At 39.5% G+C, this 24836-nt stretch overlaps 1 protein-coding gene across 6 annotated transcripts in view; it reads right to left on the bottom strand.

Moving 5' to 3' along the window:
• CCDC141 (coiled-coil domain containing 141) overlaps positions 1–24836 on the bottom strand; it is a 175935-nt gene that overhangs the window by 52261 nt on the left and 98838 nt on the right. For all 6 annotated transcript variants that reach the window (XM_045851162.1, XM_045851134.1, XM_045851306.1 and 3 more), the window contains 4 exons: positions 11564–11705; positions 9600–9719; positions 7305–7496; positions 1885–2064 (listed from right to left, as the gene is read on the bottom strand). In XM_045851162.1, the coding sequence (XP_045707118.1) occupies positions 1885–2064; positions 7305–7496; positions 9600–9719; positions 11564–11705 (634 nt within the window). The remainder of the gene's footprint in view (positions 1–1884; positions 2065–7304; positions 7497–9599; positions 9720–11563; positions 11706–24836) is intronic.

Raw genomic sequence — 24836 nt, 5'->3', positions numbered from 1 at the left:
CTAAATTAAAAATAACTTAATTGTTTTTTATAACAAACACCATAAGAACATGGGCAAACTGCTTGGCAAGTTTCCTATGATTCTTAAAGATAGTATAAGATGTATTGGAACTATTTAATATATATTTTGTTTCCCATATTTTGTTTAACAAATTGAAGAAGAATGGCCTTTTAAACAACAAAGGTTGAATCAAAGAAGATGATGTCATTCCTACTATATTTATTATATTAAGGAACTCAAGCCCTACGTCTTGAGCTAAAAAACAAAGAAGATAAAGAGAAAATTGCAGCTGAAAGTAGATGAGGATAGTTAGACAGAACCTAACTCTTCCAACTGAATTCAGGCTCCAGACTGAGGTTAACCACATCTCAGAGTACTAAGAAAATTGCAGATGTCAGTTATCTTTGCATGGCTACAAAAAGTAGGTGAAGGGCCAGAAAATCAGAGAAAGAAAAGTGCTTTGACTTTCAAAGTGGGGAAAGGCTTGGTTACACAGTTTATAGATGCTTTACAATGAAAACCAGGGTAATAAGTTCATCGTTGATCAAGAAGTTTGTGAGCACTTTGGAAAGAATTCTTTGATCACTCCGAATCAACCTGATTTCTGTCAAATTACGATTATACAAATCATAGGTTGTTAGATGGATGGGGGTAGAATTAAACCCAGGAGAGATGGCTAACGTATTGGACAGCAGGTCCAAAATTAGTTTGACGAGATGGAATCGTGTGTGAAGATGAACAAAATAACATTAAATAGGGTTAAATGGAAACACCCACATTTATATGTAAAAGATGAATAGCTGACACTTATAAAATGGGACAGACCTAGCTTGGTGGGAACTGTAATAAAAGTGCATGGGAGTTTTAGTCAATGACAAGTTTAGTATGAGCCAGCAATATAAAATCATGGCTAAAAATGAATGATAATCTTAGGTCTCATTAGTAAAGAATGATGTCCCTTTGTTGTTCTCTGCATTGCAGTTGTAGTTAGTTTTTTGGTTCCATTTTGTGAATGATTTTGACAAACCATAGGAATTTCTGGGAGGAAGAATCAGGATGGAGAGAGAAATAAAGCTACTCATAAATTATAGGAAGGGTTTTCATGTGGTTTGCTGCAGAAAAAGACTAGATATAGCAACTATTTTTAATGTTTGAAGGACTTTCATGTATAAAAGAAATCTAGTATGAATACTTTCCTTCCCCCTCTGTGGAGCTACAGAGGGACAGAACCAGATATAGAGTAAGATTTGACTTAGCATTTTAAACAATGTTTTCTAGCAGCTGGTGTTTTCTAACAATGGACCGAACAGTTTCATTCAGAAGATACTTGAGGTATTGAAGGAGAAGGGGATTGGCTGTCCTTTAAGAATTCTGTAGAGAACTTTAGATGGGTCAGCAGTTGATATAAGGATTCTAGACTATTTTAAAGATATAAGCTGTCAATTAAAGCTTAGGGCACATTTCTAAATATAATGGACCTTCATTATAAAAAGATTCGTTATAGTAAGAAATTCGTCAAGATGAAAATTCATCCTAGTCATTGACTTGAGCCACTAGAACCTTTGTAAGGGCCTTGTTACACTCTCTCAACATGACAACATTTGGGTGAACTTCTGTGTAATAATAAAAATGATGCATTTGGATTATAGCCACTCTTTTTCCTAGACAGCTAAAAAGCCTTCACGTTATAAACTTATGAGAAGTCTAGGACTCAATAAACATGGAAATGTTGGGCTTCAGCACTGTTGGAGGTTGAATGAAGCTAAAAAAGAACTTTCTAAACCTACGCTGCTGATTAAGTGATAGCTGAACATTTGAATTTATGATTTTGACTTTGACAAGTAATCCTTGCAGAGGGCATGACACACATAATGTCATTCTCACCATATTCATTAAATTAAGGAACTCAAGCCCTAGGTCTTGAACTAAAAAACTTCTCTTCAAAAAGAGCAGCCACTGCCTCTCAGCTGAGTCAGACCGACGCTTGGCTTCTGCAGTCTCCCCTTCCAGCCGCGGGTCCTCAGCTCGGTAAAACTCCTTCAGGCGCTGACGCTGCGCCTCTGCCTGGGGAGGGGGGGTGGAGGGAAGAGAGAGGAGGGAGAGAGAGAGTATAAATGCAAGATAAGAACACTTAAAAACACTTTCAAAGAAAAAATGACACTAGATTCCAATAGAAACCCATATAAAAATGAAATGGGAACTACATTTCAGAATGCTTTAAATAATTATTAAATATTGTCAGTTTACTGAAAAGGTATGAAAATCTGTCTAGGTTGTTTACAGACAGGACCATAGACAGGGGAGGAAGCTGAGCAAATGAGCTTATTACCTATAAGACCTATTTAACTCAAATTATGTTTATGTATTTTATATATGTGTATGTTTTGCAACTGGGGGCAATTTATGTCAAATACTTGGTATGGTTCTATTTAAGGTTGACTTTTATAATTCAGAAGAAAACCATATACACACATATGTACACATATATGTATGTGATCAAGGAAATAAGAAATGTGAATCAGTGAAAAAACTTTAGTAAATCACAATTTGCTTTGAATCAGTGATAAACCAGGATGAGAGTAAAAATAATTATTAATCTTCTATACAAATATTAATATTACACGGCTTTCATGAGCTAATCTTATTGATGTAGATTACTTCACCTCTTTAAAATTGTATTTTTTTCATTTGCTAACTGATGTAAGCAGTACTAGATTATTTTCAATCACTCTCTTTGGAAAGAGCTTAAATAAAATCAAATGTGTCTGGAAAACTAAAGATGAACACGTCATTGACTGATACAGAAATAATAGAAAACTTTGACATAAGTGTTTATGCATTTTAAATAATACTTAATGGCCAATAAGATAAGACTCAAAGAGCTCATAACTACCAAAATCAGTCTAAACACAGTGACCAACTTCAGGCAATGGTTAGTCACTGCATTTAAAGACTTTAACAAGATTCTTAATTAAATGAATTTAATAGGAGAGCCTGCAGACGGCACTCAGAAACAGAAGTGCTCTCCTCATTTCCATATTCCATTTATTCCTGGCCCTGTTTTGCTGGTGTTGGTTCCCTCAACCCAGAATGATCTTTTCTCAGTTTTGTGCTGCTACTCATCCTTCATGAGCTAGTTAAAATGCTACCTCCTCCATGGAGTCTTCTAAGATTTCCTAGTAAGAATTATGCATTTATTTCCTTGGGTTCCCAAAGATAGTTCTGCAACAAAGATAATCAAAAGCAAGTTATTGCAACATGAGGATGATATACACACTGGGCGCACTGTGGAGGGACCGCCCACTCTACACTGAGTAAATAGAGAAAGACTTCCCAAAATAGGTGACGTCTGATTTGTGTCTTTCAGAATTGTCCAGAGTAAAGGGAAGAGCGGAAGGGGATCCCAGGTGGAAGGAATAACATATATGAGACACAAGTGTGGAATATTGGCCTGTTCAGAGCTTGATAAATGATCTTAGTGTGGGCGAAGTTCAGTTGCACAAGCTGAGTGGTAAGAAGGAGGATAGAGGGATAATTGTGTTGGGAAAAACCCTGCCTACAGGTTTCAGTACATTGTCTGCTGTGACCAACATGATGTGACACATTCTCATTAGCTATCACAGTGACTCAGAAGCAGCCTGAGACCCATCAGTGCTTCGGCAGGACTGTGTGCCACAGGCTGGGTGTCAATTTGATCAGCTGCCAGTTAGGTGCAATTCTCCAAACACAGACTTTAATTCATCTGCCTTTTCCAACTGTTCCAAAGCTTCCTTGGAGGCAAGGGAGAATGCTGTCATTATAGGAATTCCCTTGAATCTGTACTAGTTTGTTTTTGAGTGAATTAATGATAAACTTTAAAACTTTAGCCAGTTTTGATAAATGTTATTTACAGCTTACTTCACAAATTACATCTGTCAAAGTGCCTGAATTTCAGGAGGTAACATGATTAAATTTGCTTTAGAATGACCATTTCTGAAAGAAGGAGTGGAAGGGGAGAATTATAGGAGGCAGAGTGATCGGGCAGAGGCAACTTCTTTAAGCTTGGCAAGAGACGGTGAGGGCCTGAACCCAGGAAGGGATGGTGCAAATGGACAGGAGGGGGCCTCAGAAATCTTTTAGGCCGTGTCTATAGACAGGCACCAGACTGCATGGCCTCTCAAGGAGGAAAAAACAAGAGAGGAGATTGAGGATTAAGTTTCAGTTTTAATGTTCACTAGCTGTTTAATCTCATATACCTAGCTTCTCAGAGCCTCAGTTTCCCTCATTTGTCAAATAGAATATTAGTAAGTAAACACAGAGGTGTTGTAAAGATTAAACACACTCAGAAATGAAAAACATAGGGCCTGGTACACACTGAGAGACTTAGAAGCTTCTAGGTAAGATTTCTGAAGGATGATGCGGTCGTTTACCCAACACCAAAGTACAGAAGAAAACACGTTTGAGGAACAGATAACCTGTTGTGTTTTGTTGAGCTTCGGGAGCCCACAGGATACACAGGTAATGGGTATGACTGGAAATTGAAAGCCTTGGTCTGGAGCTGAGAAGTGTTGGGGCTGAGGAACCATTTTTCAGTTATTGGTGAACTAAAACCATGGGTGGTGGTGTGTGTAAGTTTTATGGAAAAGCGTGTAGAATGCGTAAGAGAGAGCACAGGCAAGGTCTCTGGGACCCACCTCACTTCAGGAACAGAGAATGAATTAGGAAAAGGGAAAAGGAACAGATAAAGAAGTAGACGGAGTGACTCCGCTTAACGATGTGAGATATCCACATAAGGCAAATCTAGAGATAGCAAGCAGGTCTGTGCTTGCATGAGGCTGGGAGCGGAAACCAAGATGGACTGAAAAAGTGCACCGGGGCTCTTTGGAGTGCTTGAACTTCTAAATCTGGGGTGCAGCTATGGTGGTACAACTCAATAACTGTACTAAAAATCACTGTACTCCAAAATAGATGAATTCTATGCTATGTAAATTATACCTCAAAAAAATCTTTTTTTTTAAACTGAAGGAGGTAAGAATAATAGGATTAAATAAATGTGACAGAGAGATTAAGCAGGATAAAGACTGAAAATAGATCATTTGATTTGTCAGTCAGTATGTGGTTTATAAGGACATTTTCAGTGGAATGAAGAGATGGCAGATGGCAGGATTAAAAAAGAAGTTAAACTGCTCTCAGGTGAGGATTGGAGAGGATGAGCTAGTAGAGACAAGAAATGTCATCATCCAGTGCCAAAGTCCAGCTGTGAAGAAAGAGTAAATTAGAGAGCGGTTGCCTTCATGAGGGCAAGACCATTTGGGCCTAACTGTAGACCAAAGGGAAGGAGGTAAGGGAAAAAGCAAATTGGAAACACTAGAGGAGGCTGGTAGAGCTAGATTCTGAAGGATATGGAAACACACAGGGGAGGGCTCTGGCTGGCGAGACTCAGTGGATTGAGTGCAGGCTTGAGAACCAAAGCCCCATACTTTCTTCTAGTCAGATGTGACGTAAGAGCACTAGCTGAGATTTAAGTATGGAAACTGGTGTAAGATGTTTGCAAGCTGCTACTGAATGGGCTCCAGCAGCATATGGAGGACCCAGCAGAGGCAGGGACCCATAAATCCGTAACAGCGCCAGTCAGCACAACTGTGTGACTTTCTGCAGCAGCATCTGGAAGCTTGGAAAAGAAAAGTTGAGTGAACAGAGTGTTGGACTGATGCAGTATCAGGAATTGGCAGGATGAGTCAGGGTGGAAGGCAGAAGGGGGAGAGCATGGAGAACGGAATGCAAATGAGAAACCGGGAGCTGCTGAGGGAAGAAGGAAGACCTGGGGGGACAGAGAGCAATAGAGGGAGAACACTGCCGAGATTAGCAGGAGGGAGGCTCTGCCACACAGGATAATAGATTAAGTGAAAGCTGGGAAGATGAAAGCACAGGAGGGCCTTCTGAGAAAGTGTTGTTTGCAAAGCTAAACCTTCAGCCCTAAACCCAAAGCTTCAGCAGCCAGCATGGGTCATGGAAGTACATACTGAACCAGAAGCCAAGAAGGCACATTTTTGGCAATAACAATGCAGAAAATGAACACCTCTCTATACCTTTTCCACCATTTCAAATTCTGAATAAAAATGTTCATCAGCAGGATAATCTTGTCCATTGTTATAGCTCTGCTGAACCATGAAAATTTGGGGCTAAATGACAGAAATGACAGGAAAGGAGGTAGCAGTTACTTGAGATCTCTAGGGACTGGGCATGCCCTTCCTCCAGAGGGACAAAAATTCAGAATATTACAGACCAAGAGCAGACAGAGGAAACATGGGAAGGTTGGATGGCGGGGGTGGGAGTGCTGGGAGGGTGGGAGTGAGGAGATGGAACTCTAGGTGCTACCTAACTTTGGTTGGCTTTACTCCTGAGGGACCTTGCTGGCTCTACCTCCCACTAAACCATTGCCCGCCACCTTGAAAGGAGGGTGAACTGCATGCACCTGGATGCACTAGGACCCTAGCACGTTTCTAATAATAACATGATCTTCAGGAAACTGGGACCTCTGAGAGATATAATCCTGGTCCACTATAGGAGATTTACAGATTGTCTGGTACAATCCTGTCAAAACAGTGCCTCAGAGGTAGCTCTGGGAAGCAACTTGCTAAAAGGCAGATCTGTCCTGGCTGGGCGGCTCAGTTAGTTGAGCATCATCTTCTACGCCAAAAGGTTTCAGGTATGTGCCCTGGTCAGGGCATATACCTAGGCTGCAGGTTTGATCCCCAGTAAGGGTGCATGCAGGAGGCAACTGATTAATGTTTCTCTCTCATATCAATGTCTTTCTCTCTCTTTCTCTCTCTCCCCCCACCCCCATTCCTCTCTCTCTAAAATCAATAAAAACAGATCCTCAGGTGAGGATTAAACAAAAAAATCTAAGAATGGACCCAAGAGTGCAATTTCTGACTCCGTGTATTTTAAATGAGCCATGTGAATTGCTTAGGGCCTCAAAGAGATCCGTGGTTTAGAAGATGACTTGTTTTTAAATCATTTTTTCTATGTTTAGGATAGTGTAAATATTTATGGGTGATAGTAAAAGTGTTCCAACACAATCACTTTGCTTATTTGTGTGGATAGCTACACATACATACTTTTATTATGTTTTAGTGAAACCACTTACTGTTTTAGTATCTGTGTGGTGGCCTTGGTGAATAAAGGGCCTGTCAGTGAGTGCATGCTCTGGGGCGGAGGATACAGAACAACCCACCGGGGCTTCCATCCCCATAGAATGCAGGACTATGGGCGGAGGCCACACTGCTGATAAAGGCCAGCACGTTGTTGATAAAGGCCAGTACCTCCTCTGATGACTTTAGAAATGCCACATAGGTTTGCAGAACTTGTGACCTGGAGCTGATGTTTTGGCCGAGTATATTTAATTCTTCCTCTAGCCATTTAGCTTTAGAAGAAAGTGATGCCACTTCATCGAGTTCAAATTCATTTTTCTCTGTCATAAGTTTTGCCGCTGCTTCTAATTCATGCGATGTTTCCTATGAAAGCAAAGCACAGAGGGCCGGAAGCTGACAAGGGAATCATGAACGTTCACATTTCATTACCTTCTGCACATCCATCTATTACGATTATTAATTGAACTTGTACCAAGACTCTCCTCAATAAAAGGAAGGCACAACTTTAAAAATATATTTTAAAATTTGTGTCTTAAAATGAAAACCATCTCAAATTATTCTTCCACTCCATCAGCTATACTTCTTATTTAGAGTATTCTAAATTTTGTGTTACAAATAGAAGAAAAGTTGTTTGGTCTGAAAGGTGGTAAAACAAAATGGTAGAAACATTTTAAATAATTTAAATGAAATAATTATATACCAGAAGTATTTCTGAAATTAACAAAAGCCCTAGCAAATTCTTAAATTAAATTGTATATAAAATATGGCAAGTTTATATAGATTGTTTGCTCATTTTTTAATTTATAAAAGATGAGATTGATTGCACAGGTTTATTTGAGTTGCTATCTAGAATTTTTAAACACATGTAGGACAAGTGTTACATGTGAGGTCTAAACAGCCTAAAGGGTCAGTGAATTTGACTTGCTTAAGATTGCTCTCCTGTTTTGAGTGCTATTTCTGGCATGTGAAATCTTAGCACTGATTAAGTGAATACGTTTTATAAGCAATTCATATATAATTGCCACAGAAAGAGCCACATGAAATTTCATGGTACCAAGCTAGGAATCAAGCATAGAACAAAGAAAAAAGCTCCATTCTCATTTGCTTCTCTACTTGTATTTAATATTCTCCCCCTGTACTCTGTTGAAGGATGGTAATTTTAATTTACAAGTGCTGCTCCCAGACAGCTCTTGGGGGAAGAGGATGAGTGGAGTTTCTCCTATGCAATTTCTTTCATAATTCTAAAAATTTTGGAATAGCCCTGGCTGGCATAGCTCAGTGAATTGAGCACAGGCTGCGAATCAAAATATCGCAGGTTCGATTCCCAATTAGGGTACATGCCTGGGTTGCAGGCCATGACCCCCAGCAACTGCACATTGACATTTCTCTCTCTCTTTCTCCCTCCCTTCCCTCTCTAAAAATCAATAAATAAAATCTTTTTAAAAAATTTTGGAATAAAAAAGTGAATTCAGACAAACATTTTATTGTAAACATTTTATGTTTTTTTCATCTAGGTCTAACTTTATTTGATAACATTATAGTCTGTAAGTTTTAGGCCTTTGGTTTTATTATTTTTTAACTAAATTTATTGGGGTGGCATTGGTTAATAGGATCATATAGGTTTCAGGTGTACATTTCTGTGTTACATAATTTGTATATACAGTGTGTGCCCACCACCCAAAGCCAAACCATCTTCCACAACTGTGTATATGAGCATAATATATAATACATGTAAACATTTTAGATAATGAACTAAAAACACCTCATTTAAAAATGGGTTTTCTGTGAGTTTTGGCTGGGGGCGCTTCTGAAAGGAGGTTTTTCTGCTGAGAACTGGTGGGGAGGCACAGCCATTTCCTGCCGACCTTGGTGAGCCTGGGAAGACTCTTAACTTTCCTAGACACCTGCTGGGTCAGACTGGGACTCAGTGCAGGTACGGAGCTGCTGGCAGGAATATCTGAAGCCCAGTCTCATGCGAAGGGGGTGAAAGGGAGTTAGACAAGGTGCTAGGTAGAGCAGGGCAATTTCTGTCCCTGGAGGTTTAGTTTGCAAACAACATTTGCCTCCTGGGACCTTATGTTAATGCATGTTGCTTCTGGTAATTTCTTTTGTAACTTACTCTGGCAGAAAATCACAGATAGTCTTATAAAAGCACTCTCTCTGCCTGCTCTGGCACCCCAAAAGGACTGCTAGCATCTCTCAGGCCAGGAAAAGGGGCCAAATGAGTGTCTGATACCAAGCTAGAATGCTGAGTTACAGTGAGCTCAAACCCCCTACTGAGGGCACATATAAATATAAATTATTCAGACACACAGAAGAGTAGGCGATTTTAAGTGATTATTTGCCATAATATTAATTTAGAATTTCAACCCTCAAGTACACTAGGATTAAGTTTTATAGCTACTGAGTATAAAGAGATCATCTTTACAAAATTGTAACCATAATAATAATCCATACTATATTTACCTTAGCTTGACTATCTAGTTCCAGATATCTAATCAAAATCTTCTCTGACTCAGAAAGGCTGGAACCAACATCCATTGCAATGGAAAGTACTGGACTGATTTCCTGAATTGACATTTCCACCTTTAGGAAAAAAGGATATATGATAGCCTTAGTAATATGTATTTGCATATGCATAGAAAAGATTATACTACTCTCTACATTCCCACTACACTCTAATATAATATATAAATATTCATCTAAAAGCAGTTTTAAATATTTTAAAATTTCATATTTAAATTAATAATGCTGCTCTCCATATGAGGTAATACTACTGACCCACCAACAGAGGGTATATGTTAAAAGATGTTTCTTCTATTAACAGCAATGAGATGAAAGCAATCATCCATGTCTTCTAAGAATTTACTACCTGTGTTATCTAGACAGGATAATGCACTTGCCAGCACATCAGCAGAGGTTAATTTATCTAGCTAATTAATTCACAATCATCCACTGTAAGTCCAGTGGAGCCCAATTTTCAGGGACATTTTGAAGTAGAGGTCTAGAGCCTGAGTATTACATCACCTTATGGGTTGCTATTTTAAGGCTGCGGGACCCTGGGGTAGCACCAAACCCATACATGGGATAATAAAGCACAGGAACACACTTAGGTGACTTAACTGATGAATGTAAAAGGTTATATTTGATTCTCAGTACACACAAATCAATGAATTAAGCGACCTTTAAAGGTTCTATTTCATTCAACATACTGCCTTCATTCTGGTCTCCAACTAGAGCCCATACTTCCCAGTCACACTGGTTCTAAGCTGGCAGTGAGCCAAGAGCAACAGCTGTCTGAGTTCCTGCTGTGTTTCCACCACCACCAAATTAGCCTGCCTCCCAAGCTCCAGGGAATGTGGCCCCACAGCTGCCACCATCTCCCTGGACCCAGGCATCAGAACAAGGCTCAGATTCCTGAGTTTCTGGACCAATAACAGGTGGGGAAGCAATTTAAATAGAGACATGATTATCTAATAACCTCTCCTGTGAAGTCTACCAATGCTGCTTGTTTCAAATCAGGCGTATAAATCCATTTTATCAAATGAAAATATCATTGAAAATTTGATACCCAACCTATGCAATGAAATTCATCAGCATTAATGTCATTAAGATATTACTATATTTTTTTGGACTATAAGATGCACTATTTCCCCCCCAAATTTGAGAGGAATCGTGGTTGTTAATGCTGCTATTGAGTTCTGCTTACATTTACGTTGGAGAAATATTATGTTATTTGTGTTATTAAATATTTTACCACATTTTTTGCTTCAAAAGTTTTTTTCCTATTTTTCTCCTCTAAAACCTAGGTGGGTTTTATGGCCCGAAAAATGCGGTACTAGTTTTTGCAATGCGTCCTGCCTACAGATAAATAATTTTTTATTTAGTCAAATAGTGTCCGCTTGGCTTTGAAACAGAAAATAAAATTCTCCCACACTACGCCATTCTATTCCCTCTGCGGAGAGGACTTCCACGTGTGTGCTTGTATTCAGAATGACTGTGTCCCCAGCACTGGCCTGGTTCAATAACATATGATAATGGCAACTCACTCCGGGAACCCCTGAACACATCGTTTGTGGTGTTGATCTAAGGTCCTCTTGTTGTGTGATACAATGTTAACTAAAACCTGTGCACATTGGAGCTATGCAGAGAATCACGTAAACCAAGGACACCATCGAAATATGCACATGGTTTAGTTAACACAGGTCTGCACAAAGTGAGGACTGCATTTGTGCATGTGTGTTCAGGGCTGGGTGGTGAGTGGGATTACATACACAGTTTGGTGACCTGGGGCAGAAGTGTAAGGAGACACACAAACACACCCCCTCTCCCCTTAGGCCCATATGCTGCAATTGCCACACCATCTATTATCACCAAATAAGGAGTTCATCTAAATAGTAGCTTAAGGAGGAGACATTTTATGAAACTACCTTTTTTAGGTAGCCCTCCACTGAGGCTGCAAATTGTTGTTTCTTAAGAGCAAATTCCTTGTGCGCCGAACACTGTTCAGTCAGATCATCCACTCGTCTCTGAATACATCCCATCATCTCCTGGACGCCAGTCACCCGAGAGCTGAATGGAACAAGCCAGCTGTTAGTTCACTCCACCTCCATAGAGAAGCCCTGGCAACAGGGAACACTGGAGAGCAGATTTGCTCTTTCATGAAAGGTATGAGTTGACAAAAGTTACCGAGCTTCAGGTTGTAGGATAACAGAAGTTAAATAACTATCATTTTGGTACCGCAAAGAGCCAAACCAAATTATATTCCTTTGCTTAAGTCAGTCAGTCCTGAGGGAAAGGATGAGTTATGGGTTTTACAACCAGGTCTAATCTCCTTCTCTAAAGGTTTGCTTTTTAATATTTCTCTAAGCTATTTTAAGAACCTTATGGCAAAAAGCAGTTTGTTTGCCAAGAGTTTTCCTAAGGGTGTTATTTAAAAGCTTCATTTATCTAAGAAGCTCTTTGAATAGAAATGTGGATTAGCCAATTAACAAAACATTTACTAATCCAACAGGGTAAAATATTGATGTAACACTAAGGACTTTGTTCATGATGATTATGAATGCTCAAGGCTGCATTCATTAGAAGGAAATCAAGTTATCACCAAACAATTAGGAATCTAATGTACTTGTTCATAAAAAAGAAACCTGTGCTGGCCTCTTGAGAAATTGGAAAGTGACATGAGAGCTCATAAAATTAAAATGCCTTTAAAACAACAAATGAACTTAGAGCTGGACCCCATTTGCTCTAGTTTAGAGACAGATTTGCAAGTTTCCCAGTCATTTCCAACTTAGGCCTGAGGGACAACAAAAGAACATCACTGATGGAATGAATCCTCTCTGACTTTTCAGCCTGTTCCTAAGACACAGCCTGTCCTACTATATAAGAAGTTGAAGTCTTTTATTTCCCCTCAGTCATTTCCTTCAAATACTTATAAAGAGTGACATGATAACTCTTAAATTTAATTACCCAGAGTTTAAAAAAATCTTGAAATGAGGTACACATTTCAATAGTTTTACCTCAAATAATTAATTTATGACACTATAAAAATGAATTTAATTAGTAATGAAATGAGGGCAAGATCCTCGAGGACTGAGAGGTGAAGTAACATCACGGAAATGACACCGAGGCTGCTGAGGAGGTGAGAGGTCATCAGGCAGCTTGAGAATCTAGTTGAATGAGCACGGATTCAAGTGTATACTGCAGAGACCATTCGAGTCCCAGAGAAGTTTCATTGGGGGGATCTTATTACCAACACATGTTGCTCCACAGACATTACACTTAAAACACTTAGTTTTGTATATTAATAACTCAAAGACAGTGAAGAGTATAATTAAGAAATCAGGAGAATTTTAGAAATAATTCTTATAAGTCCACTAGTTCTTTAAAAGCAGTGTATTAATGTTAATCATATTTTAACTAGGTTTTAAACTCTAAAACATTATATGCTAAAAAAGCACTTAAAAGCCCAATTGTCCTGTATCTTGTAGGTTCCAAGTTCTCTATAGTATATGATGTCTGGAATGAGAAAAATAAATATAAAAGAAAAAGTGAATAAGCACTGTAGAAAGATGGTACAGAGAACAAAGTTTGTGAAATAAATGGGTACACATTTTCTAAACACAATTATCAGGTACAGTGGAACCTCGGTTCCGGGACTTAATACATTCCAGAGAACTGTTTGAGAAGCAATTTGAAAACTGAACCTCCTTTGTTGCCTGAGAGATGCGTGACTGGTTACACAGGTATCAGCACGAAAAGGTTGTTGGGTAGAGAATCGGGACCTGAAGTTTTGTTAGACAACCAAGACTTTTTTCTGTGGACAACTTGGTTGAGAACCAAACTGTTCAAGAACCAAGATAGTTGAGAAGCAAGGTTCGACTGTACTTACTGGGACAAGTCACCATTTTTAATGTTTTAGGCAATGTCCTCATAAGTACTCTATGATCTGGGTATAACTGTCATCTCATTTTGCAGATGAGCAAAGTGAGGAACAGAAAAGCTCAGTAACTTGCCCAGGTCACAGTTACGTGTCTGATCTGGGATTGGAACCTGTCCATCTGATCTCAAAGTCCTCACTCTTTACCACCTCACATGATAGAGGGTCTATAACACATGATAGAGGGGTGGACATGTCCTCTGTTTAAAATTACACTGTCCCCGGAGTTGCGTGTTGACTGGAAACAGAGTTAACCTACCTGGCATGCTCTTTGGAAACTGGCTAGCTTCTCTAGGTAATGCAATGTCTGTCTGCAGTTTTTGAAGTGGCCACTAGAGGGGCATCATACCAGCACAGAGAAAGGAAACAAGGAAACAAAACAAAATCGAGCACATTCCTTCTGTAAAAATAATGCTCTTTAGATGAATCACCACCAACCAAATAGGATCTCTCTTTTTCTTTGGAAGGACCATTCATTTTCCACTTTCCAATGACCTAGGAGATTTGGTCTCATTATGTGGTGATTTGTGCTTCATCATGTATATCAATTACATTGTAAATTCTTTAAGGGAAAGGACATTTGTTTTATTAATATATCTCTGCAGCCCTGAGCACATAGCCTGTAAGTAGCAGATTAATGAATGTTTTTAAGTTAAATAAAATATACACTGACAAATATTTAAGGGAAGAGAAGACAAATTTAAGGAACAAGAACACATGCATGGATAATTACTGTATAAAAATATCACTAGTAACAGTTTCCAAACAATGATGACTTTACCCTTTGGCCACTTTCAGAAGTTTAAGGCTATCAGAAGACTGCCTGGTTTCTTTCCTGATGGCCTAGCATTTATAGTTAGGTGGGCAGGAATTTCCCTCCTCTATTTAAAGCCTTGGAGGGACAGTCTGAATTGCCGTGTTTCCCTGTGTATTATTGCCTGTGTGCTGCGTGCCCTACTCTTACTTGGGGCTTACACCCCTTCCTCAGTATGAGAAATGTTCCACTACCTTGCTTACCTTAGCGAGCTCCTACTTCCCCTCTCTGAGTCCTCAGCGAGATCACCTCTGTCTGTTCTGGCATTAATCTCTTCCCTGATTCCCAGCTGGAATATGTCTGTCACACTCCTAACCCCAGTGCCACTCCCTCTCTATCCTTCTTAGTGACAATCCAATCTGCAGGTTAGCACCCACCCTGAGCTCATCATTTTTAGTTAGAAATTTTATACGCCGATTCCACACTTTTCTTTTGATTGTCCCGAACATTTTAAACATGTATAGCATGCACGCTGGCAATTTTCTCAGAACATGTAAAGCAGATGGTTTGATCAAAGGAAAAATATTAGCTCACTCTCTGCCAGCAATTCCTACATGAACTGAAAATAAATGAATACATTTCCATAAGTCACTCAGGAATGAGTCCTATTACTTCACAATCATATTAAATAAATGATGGGATAAGAACGAAGAATGAATAACAGAAACTTGTTGAAACAAGTGTCATCATTTTGTTCAAATTCTGAAGCCGCATTCCTCATGTGCTGTCTGATTGGTTGGGAGAGGGGCTAGACATCTGGGTCTAAGGATCTGGGGCTCTTTAATTTCAGTGGAAATACTGGTTGACCTCTGAGCTTTCGCTATAAGTCAGGGAACCTGACTACAGTGTGAGTGTGAAGGTCATCAGATTATTCCTGATATTGACTTTGACTTTTCTGAGCGCATCACAGATATTCAGAAATAACAGATGATGGTTTCCTCAGACATTTGTTAGAAACTCCATTATGAGAGCATTTTCTTCCTTGTTCAGTGAGCCAGTAGAGGAGAGGGAAGGGGGAAGAAAAACGATGGATTTTTTTTTTCCCAAAGAGCAGAGACATATTGACTTCTGGCTCAAAAATAGACTGCTCTATTTGCTGTATGGAAACAGTTGTCTATCTTTGCATCTGTCACAAATTGGGGCTGGGTGAGGGGAGAAAATCCCAATGTTAATGTGTCTTAATGATTCTTTCCTGAGAATAGCAAGTTGCTTTTGAACCTTTCATAAATTACTATTGGCAGCCCATCTGGATTAGGAGCTGAACCAGATGGTAAGCACTTGACAGCTTACTCTCTCATTGGAAGGAATCAGCTGATCGTGTTTTTCTTTGTGTCCGTGGAAAAATTATACTTTGAAAATGGAAAAGTATATATCTTCCTTATCTTTAGCTTGCTGCTTCTTTTGACAGGGACCCAAACAATGTCTCTTCATGTTTATAATCTTTATTTTGGAGGAAACAGGAGCTGTTCTCTTGTTTTTAGATCTACTTCGAAAATGTGCCATTTGTACTGTAGAAGTGAAATGTATGTTTTTAATTTTTTTTCTGACTTAAGTTATACACATCAAGAACCTCTCCCTACTAAATAAATCTCTCCTATACACACACCCCTTTAATATACACATAACAATGCAGAAACAGAAAATAGTAAGTGGAGCTGAAGCCACCGAGCTCCCGGGTTCTGGTACAGATGCAGGCAGAGATGGCCACAAGTTCCATTCCTATGAGGCCACGGAGACCTATGTGACTGGTACTGTAGCTAGGATTCTACCTAAAATAAGTAACAGGGATGGGATTCTCCCTCCTTGTAAAAGGAGGTTGAAAAATGCTGTAGCTGAGTGCTACTGGGGCAAAGCAATCTCACACAGTTGGGCAGTCAGAAACCACTGCTCAGTCCACACTTGATCTTCGGAATGCTTCTCTGAGAGCCACTATGTCTCACGGGGGCCTAATGAGACCCTGATCAAACAACAGGAGACTGTTTTCAGAGTGGAGACCCTGTGAGTTCAGGTGGAAGTCACTGCAAAGATGATAAAAATGAAAATGAAAGAACAAAGAAACCAAAATAAAGCCAAAAAACAAACAACTTCCCACTCCAGATGAGAGTAAAATCTAAAAAAATTTCAAAACACATGAGGAAATACATCCTAAGAAAAGACACTAAACAATCAAGAGATAAATGTACTCTATCTGAAATGAAAATATATAGAACCACCTGAAAATGACTTTGCTGCAAGTATACCCGAGATCATTGGAGATAAAGGAAAATTTAACACCCAGAGCAAAGGACAAGAAACTCTGAAACAAAAACAGTCAGAAATAAAAACAAAATGGGATGTGAAACAAAGGAGTTAGCAATGTAAAAATATAGTTATGAAAACTAAAAAAAATCAGTGAATGAAAAAGAGAAAATGAACAAAAGAGAATATTAGTCCGAAGGGGTCACTGAGAATTCTACATGAAGAGCTAAAAGAATAAGACATATGAGAGTTCAGGGACCTGAGAGACAGATGGATGGGCTCCAACGTGCTCCTCGGGGTCCTAGCAGAAGGGGAGAGGCCGCAGCAGAAAATCAATATTTAAAGAGATCAGTGCTAAAACTTTTCCATGCTTAATGACATAAATCTTCAAGTAAAAAGGGCACAGCAAGAATAGGCAAATATTCTGATTTGAGGTAATTTGGAAAATATAAAAATAGATTTTAATGTATTCCCTTCCCCAAAGTCTTTCCTCCTCCTCACCAAAGTTAGTGTGATGCCATATATACAACTTGATCCTGACTTTTCCTCACTTAATATTATGTTGTGAGGATTCTCTCTGTCTTGAAATATTCTTCAAAAGCCACTGTTCTGATTTGGGCTGAGAATATTTCATGATGTGCTTGCCCTTAAAATCTTAAAACATTTCCTTATTTTCTGGGAATATGGAGCTGGTTTTCAGATTCACACCACTAGAAATAGAACTGTGATGAGCATTATATTCATAAATATGTCCCCTCACATCTGTCTCTCTCTTCTCTGCATTCCTCCCTGAGCCCTCTCATCTGAGACAACTCCCCCTGAGTCACCCACGGCAGAGACGGCCATTCTGCCCATCACCCGGGCTTCCTCAGCGACGCTGCAGTTCCAGACCTTCTTACTCTGGGATTCCTGTGCTTCACCTCACACCACAAACAAGTTCATGTTGTAATGAGGGGCTCCTAGATGTTTTACGAAAGCCTAACTAATCACTCCTAGGTGTAATGGAAAGTGTGAACTTTGAGTGCCTTTCATACTAAGAGATTCAGAATTATAAAAGCCTTGACAAAGTTTCCAGGCCCAGGGTGCAGTTATGACATTTGCTCAACCTCTGAGAAGAACAACGTAACACAGACATGAAAATATTTGGAAAGTGGTTGAGTTAACACTGTCATAAGAATTCAACTTTGTAATTCCCTAAATTTCAGCATCTGACATTTACCATCTAAATGCATCATCAATTTTTTTAAAGCAGCTATTTTAAGTTCTTAAATGCTCTGCAAAATTCCTATAAAATGCAACCATAAATGACTCCATTAGGCAAAGGAAATTTCTGTTTTTGTTTCTTTGCTTTGTCAGAGGATTGTTTTTGTTTGTTTTTCACTCAAGATCTTTAGAAACATTTTTCCTATAATAGAGTTTCCTTTGACGCCACACCAAGTCCCCTGACATTTGAAATCACGTCACCTAACATGTAGGTACTCAGGTGAGGGACCTAAAACAGGTTTCCCATATGGTTTCAGCCCTACAAAGTGATTTCATATCAAAGGAAATGATATCGTCACAAGTCAAACAACTAAGGAATGATTCAGAACATCACAGAATGAAAAGCGAAGCCCGGAGTCAGAGCTGGCCAATCCAAAGGGATTAGAAAGGTATTGTGTTCTATGGACTGATTCTGCTCCTCCTGGCCAGAGGGCGCAGACCCTCCACTCACCTTAGATTATGAAAGTCAACAACAGCCCTCTCAAATCTCATTCCTTCACTTGTCCTCTCCTGATCAGGAGCATGCCTCCCTTCGCTGAAAAAGGTGGCCCCAACCCCCACTGTCCCCACGACTTCCTTGTGCCTACAGTACACTCTCCTGATGTATCATTCCCTGACTGGCCGTTTGTAAGGTTCTAGAGATTTGATACCAGGTTTATACATATAATTGCCCTTGAAGCCTGGTACAGATATGTCATATTAGATGCTTACATGCACATTCAATAAGTTTTTTTTTTAAATGAAAGAAAAAAAAACTTTCAGGGAAGGTGAGACTTGACTCAAAACTAGAGTCATAGTTTTGTACTCCAATAGATGGAGTACATTTTAAGCACGCTGGAATAAGAAAAGAATCCGTGTTCACTAGTGGCCAGGCCCCTTGTCATTGATTAAAGTTGAATGAAAGGAGTAAACAGACAGAGAACCAGCAGCCTAACATAGCAGTTCGGACCTGCATTCAAGTGCCCTACCTCTTCCCACCATGCGAAAGGTAGTAGGGCCAGTGACTGAACCTCTCTGTGCCCTAGTGTCCTCATTGGCAAAATGGGGACTCTAATAACAGTAGTGCTGATATCACAGAGTGGTTTTGAGAGTTAAACTCGTCAATGTCTAGAAAGTACACAAGAGTTTGCTATCCTTGCTAATGACAATTCAAACAGTCCAAGTCCATTGAAGACTTACTTCAATCTTGCCTCACACCCTACCCCCCTTGCCACCCACTCCTCTGACCACACTGTCCTTTCTGTCACACCTTTGCTGGTGGTCTGCCTGGCCCACTCGCCTCCCAGCTGGCTGCACGGCAGGTACTTCTCCTAAAGAATCCTTCCCTGACTCCAGTGTCTCAAGTGGTCGCCTCCTCACAGTCACTCTCTATCCCCTTTCACTGTCACATTTTTCCTTAGTGCCCAGTGCTGTGTAGGAGCGACTTATTTGTTGATTTATTTCTTAGGTGATTACTTCTTCCTCCCAGAATATAAGCAGCATGAAGGTAGACACTTTGCCTGTCATAATGTAATGCTTGGGAGTACCCGATTTACAAAAAATGCTCAATAATATTTTTGGAATAAGCAGATAAAAATAGACCATGTTGTGTCTAAGTTTATAATCATCCACAATGCAACCAAGGGAAGTAGTGGTAGCCAACATAAGTGAAAATCCCAATGAACTCCTGTTTTTATTTCTCCATAAAATATGAAAGTATGAAGAATTAACATTAAGAAAGTAATAAAGTGTTAGGTCAAAACAGACAACACTAAAAGTTATACCAAAGCAAAATATTCAAACAGGATGAGGTATTTTAAATGCTTTGTGGACAAAAAAGGGGTCCTATGGAAAGTAACCTCACAGGTGTTCAAGCATTCCTAACTGGGCAGGTCATGGTGGATAGTCAAGCCTAGGCATATAACTTTTTAGTAGAAGGTTTATCTTTGCCTTAAGCAAGCCCTGTCCATTGCTTCTGTGCATCTAGGTTAACACGCCTTTGAGATGCTCCTGTCAGACTCCGCTTCTAATATGTGGATCACCCTCTCAGAGCTGTTGTTCTAAGACATAACCACCCTCAAGAGAGCACATAATCTTAACTGTCATGTAATCCAATCCCCACCTTGCTTTCTCCACATTCATGTAATCTTCTTTATGTTCCTTCCTTAATTCTAAAAGCACAGAAGAAACTTCAAACTGTTATTCTTCAGGACATTAGAGATCTTGCTCCCCGGCATACTCTGTCATCAGTTGGTTCAAATAAACTCTTATAAAAATTCTCTACAGTTTTGGACACTTCTTACATTTCTTGAATTCACCTCAACAGGTAGAATTAAAATGATACAGTGTGCTTTGGCAAGTATGGCTTAGTTGGTTGGGTGTTGTCCCATAGACCAAAAGATCATGGATTCGATTCCCAGTCAGAGCACATGCCTGAGTTGTGGGTTCAGTCCCCAGATGTGGCACATGCAAGAGGCAACTGATAGACGTGTTTCTCTCACACTGGTGATTCTCTCTTTCTCACTGCCTTCCCCTATCTCTACAATCAATTTTTAAAAAAGAAAAGAAAAAACATGGTAAGTCTTTTCCACAGGGATAGAAATTGAGTTGATATTGAAGCAAATTTACTTGTAAATCTTAAATTAATTTTAGTAAACAGATAAAGGCAAATGAATGCTTCATAAGCATTCATTTTTGCTGGGTGTTTGCATGTCTTTGAGCTCTGAAGTGGTAGCTACACTGACCAGCAAGAAGGTCCCTCATTTTTGTCCAATTATGGAAAACTTCACTCTCACACAAGGTATCTGAATCAGCACTTCCAACCACTCCAGCTTCCTGTGGCTTAATAATGTAGGATTCTGCTTGGTAGCAGGCCACCTGTGGTCTGTCTTTAGATTTAGTGCTCAAAGGTGATGCCAAGTGAGGCCTACGAAGAGGTGAGGAAGGCCAGAAGCCAGGAGATTTCCACTTCACTGTACATCTAAGTCTGACCATTATCAAGTACTATATAGGTAACTGACATCTAACTAAGTGCAAATGAATGCATGAAGATGCCTTTCAAATTAAAGTGTATTTAGATTGTGTATTTAGAAAGTGTATTTAGATGTGACTCTGCAAAGAAAATAAACTGTTTAACACATTGCGTACCGCATAGAAATCTCTAAGGCATACACCAGGGACCACACGTTTTTGGGCAAACTGCACATTATTTAAATCATCATAACTACAGATTATAATGCACTTTAGGTGTTGTTTTTCAATAATTATAACTTTTTTTACAAAAACAATTAAACAACTAATTAAACAATTAAAGCTCCTAGTACTTTTTTAACATATGGTACTGTGTAAAACATTTTCCTCTATGAAGAGGGACCAAACAAAATTTACATAAGTATCTAGATTTGCTCCTTTTTCCATGGGTGGCACAAACTCCACAGGCTCTTGTAGGAAATTTTTTCTTTCCACTTGCTGGAATACACATAGGTTCATGCTGCTTCATATCACCTGACAACCTTTTGGGTGGATCTTTATGAGGTGCTCTCCTTGCACCCCCAGGGGAAGGGCTGGACAGATTTGTCTCTGGTTCTGGAGAGCCTTCATTATTGTCATCCGTTATCCAGTCTCTCGCCACTGATAGAAACTGTTCTTCATTTCCTCTTGGCCCTTGTTGATAGTTTCTATTTCCTTTTTCATGTTGATATCGTTTGCAGTGAGCTCATTGTAGCTTCCCTGTAGTTTCTGGTAGCTCATTGTGAGCTCACTGAGCTCCCTGACAATCATTGCTTTAAACTCAGTATCTGATAGTTGAGTTGCCTCTATTTCATTTAGCATTCTTTCTGAGGCTTCCTTCTTTCCTTTCATTTGGGGATTGTTTCTTTGTCTTCCCATTGTTTGTGAGACTCTTCTGATAGCAGAAACTGTTTATACTTCATTTTTGCTTGTTGATTGAGGTGCTCGAAACACTAGAAAATTTGTGAGCGGTCCTTAACAGATGGTGCGCGAAACATGAGAAAACTTGTGAGCGGTACGAAATGTGTTAATATGGACTCGGCCTTGACTGGTATAGTTCAATGGATTGAGCACTGGACTATGAACCAAAAGGACTCAGAATTATCACCAGATTATAGGGAGGAAATAGAAAATGCAAGGAAACATTTAAATAACCATTATTAATTTTGTGAGGCTGCTCCAACTTCAAAGGTGTTCAATTCTGGGATAGGAAAATGGGGTGGACCTGTTCCTAGTAAGGCAGTGGTTACAGAAGGACGATGACAAAGGTCTCAGATTTCCTGGGAAGCCTAATCTCAGATAAATGTGAACTTCAGAAGTCCTATTCCTCTTAACAGAAAAAAAAAATCAGATCTCAGGGTCTCTGAAATTCCTACCTGCCCCAATACTTAATTCTGCCTTTTATTACCTTAAGAAAAATGTTTATCTGTTTTATCTCAAATATAACCTCCCCAGTTAGTGAAAATAAATATGACTTTGTGTAGCTGACTCTATTGCGATCATTTGAAACAATCATATGCCTCAGTATTTACTAGCTTTTAAAACTCTTTATATAGACAGCAGAAAAATATAAGTGAACCAACTGTTTATTGGATACTCTATATGTGCTGTTCTCTCATCTAATTTAAAACAAAAAGCAAAAAACCTCTATGAAATATATATTGCCATTTTACAGATGAGGAAACTTTAGCTCACAGAGTTAAGTTTAAAAGTCATGGTATTGTTCTGGCCCTCAAAGTGCATGAAATAAAACTCCTTTGACACTAAGTCCTAGGTTTCTTATCCACAGCAGCTCTCAAACGCCTGGTACTAAGAGCCTCAGAGTGTTCTGTCCGAGCAGTGTGCTGCCATTCAGAAGTCTAGGAAGCCATTGTGATGTTCAGGAACCTGGACTTAGCGCTGCTGAAACTTCATTTACTTCCACTGCTACCAATCTAAACCCCATGCCAGCGCCAGCAGTGGCTGCCACCTGAAAACTCTTCCTCGAGCTCTGCTTCTTTCCTGTGATGGTGACTCGTGTCACTGAACAGATGAACCTTCAGATGAGGAAGAAGAGGGAGTCCCAACCAGAATGCATGGGACTGAGATCAGTAGCTATGTGTGGCTCTAGGTCTCGTCTGAGATTTTGATGCATTTCAATTCAGTTTTTAATGAATTTCTATTTTACATCTGTCTTCTGAATCAAAAATGTCCTTTGTCAAGTAACAGTTATATTTTACCTTTAGTTCCTCCTACAAAAATGGAAATAGTATTTATTTGTAAAATACTGTGAAATTTCAGGTCAACCAAACACCTTGGGACTACTATAGAAGCTCATATATCTATGGCATTGACAGAAACTGTAGTGCAATTTTTTTTAAGTCTAGTTACCTAACCATTAATTAAAGTTTTTTGAAATGGACCTTACCTATTACTTTTTCTATTAAGGTTCAGTCTACAGCCTGAAAAATAGAATTATAGATGCCTCTTTGACAAGCAATATAAATTTATAAATTAAGACTAGAAAGAACAAAGAAGGAGAAAGGACCAAAACTAGTTAAGTAAATAAACATGGCCAAACACAGTCACTAACACCCTGAAGATAGAATGTAATATAAAACATAAATACTTTCTTTAAGTTTAAGAACTGAAAATAAAGCACTACTGATCAAACAGGATAAAAGTTAGCAGGAATGAATCATGGCCAGGTTTCCAGCTTCAGGAGTTAAGCATCAAACTGAATAGGGAACTTTGATTTCTGGCCAAGAAGCAGGAACTGGATTTACCCTCACACCTTAAATGACTAGAAAATAAACAGAATATGTGAAACAATGGTTCTCAGACACTGGACAACAGGTAGCATAGGACAGTGATCCCTGCGAGAAGGGAAACAAATGAGGTGAGCTTGCACATGCATCGGTTTATTGCCTGGAAGGTAATTTCCAGATCAAAGCTCAGGGAGGTGGAATCCAAACACAGCCCAGAGGTCTTGCTGAGTTGAGAGAGTATCCTCCCAGAGACGGATCTCCAGAGATCTGGGAGAAGGTGTTGCCTACCTCCCAATCTACCCGTGTGTGAAAGGACACCGTCCGAGGCCAGGGAAAGCACTATAAGCAAAGAGTAGCCTTAGTTGGTTGTAGCCTGAACAGAGAAATAACATTTGTCTGTGCTTGGAGACCCACTGGCTAGGCTGACATGGGACCATTCCCCAGTTACAGCTGGAGACCTCACTACATAATTCAGTCATCGCCTGACTCACGACTCAGCTCAGGGCTGACAGGCACCCCGAGTCCAGGCGCAAGCATGCACTTTACTGGATGCGTGCGGTGTGGAGAGACTTTCCTGTAGTAAAACTACTGTAGCAGCTGTGACTGTTACTGTTAGCTTTTCAAAGGGGAGAATCATTTTCCCTTCTCATAGCCTCCGCTTTCTGGCTACTGCTGGAAGACCTTGGATCATTTCTGATCTTGGCTTTGTATGGACTGGCACAAACCCTGGTTCAGTATCTCTCTCCAGATTCACACTGTCTTATGGAAATAAATTTCCCTTCACCAAGTCTTACCAAATCAACACTTTTAAAACACATCTAACAGAGCAGAACAAAAACAAAAAGACTAATTCTGCTGCATTCCACCAATTTCACTGTTTCTCAAATAGAATGTTTCTCAGTTTCAGGGATATTGTGGATATAGGAGATAAAAAACTAGATTTAACCCACTTACACACATTGTTTTGTCTCTCTGTCAAAATGTGAGCCCTGCCTGCATTTCTTCCTAGCAAACACCTATACCACCATTGGCTCTGCCATCACTTCGTCGTCTTCCAATCCCTGTTCTTTCTTACCATCCCATTTCATTCTCTTTGTTCCTCAAGTTCCTCCTCTTTCCTCATTCCACTCAACTCTAGACTCACATAGATACACTCACCAAATGAGCTCATAAAAACAACTAGCCATAGGACTTGTGAACAGCATGGTGTCTAG

Source organism: Phyllostomus hastatus, unplaced genomic scaffold (assembly GCF_019186645.2).
Source record: "Phyllostomus hastatus isolate PE091 unplaced genomic scaffold, TTU_PhHast_1.1 phas_contig_1, whole genome shotgun sequence".
Taxonomy (NCBI): domain Eukaryota; kingdom Metazoa; phylum Chordata; class Mammalia; order Chiroptera; family Phyllostomidae; genus Phyllostomus; species Phyllostomus hastatus.
The sequence above is the reverse complement of the archived record's forward strand: the minus strand, read 5'-3'. Positions and strand labels throughout refer to the sequence as shown.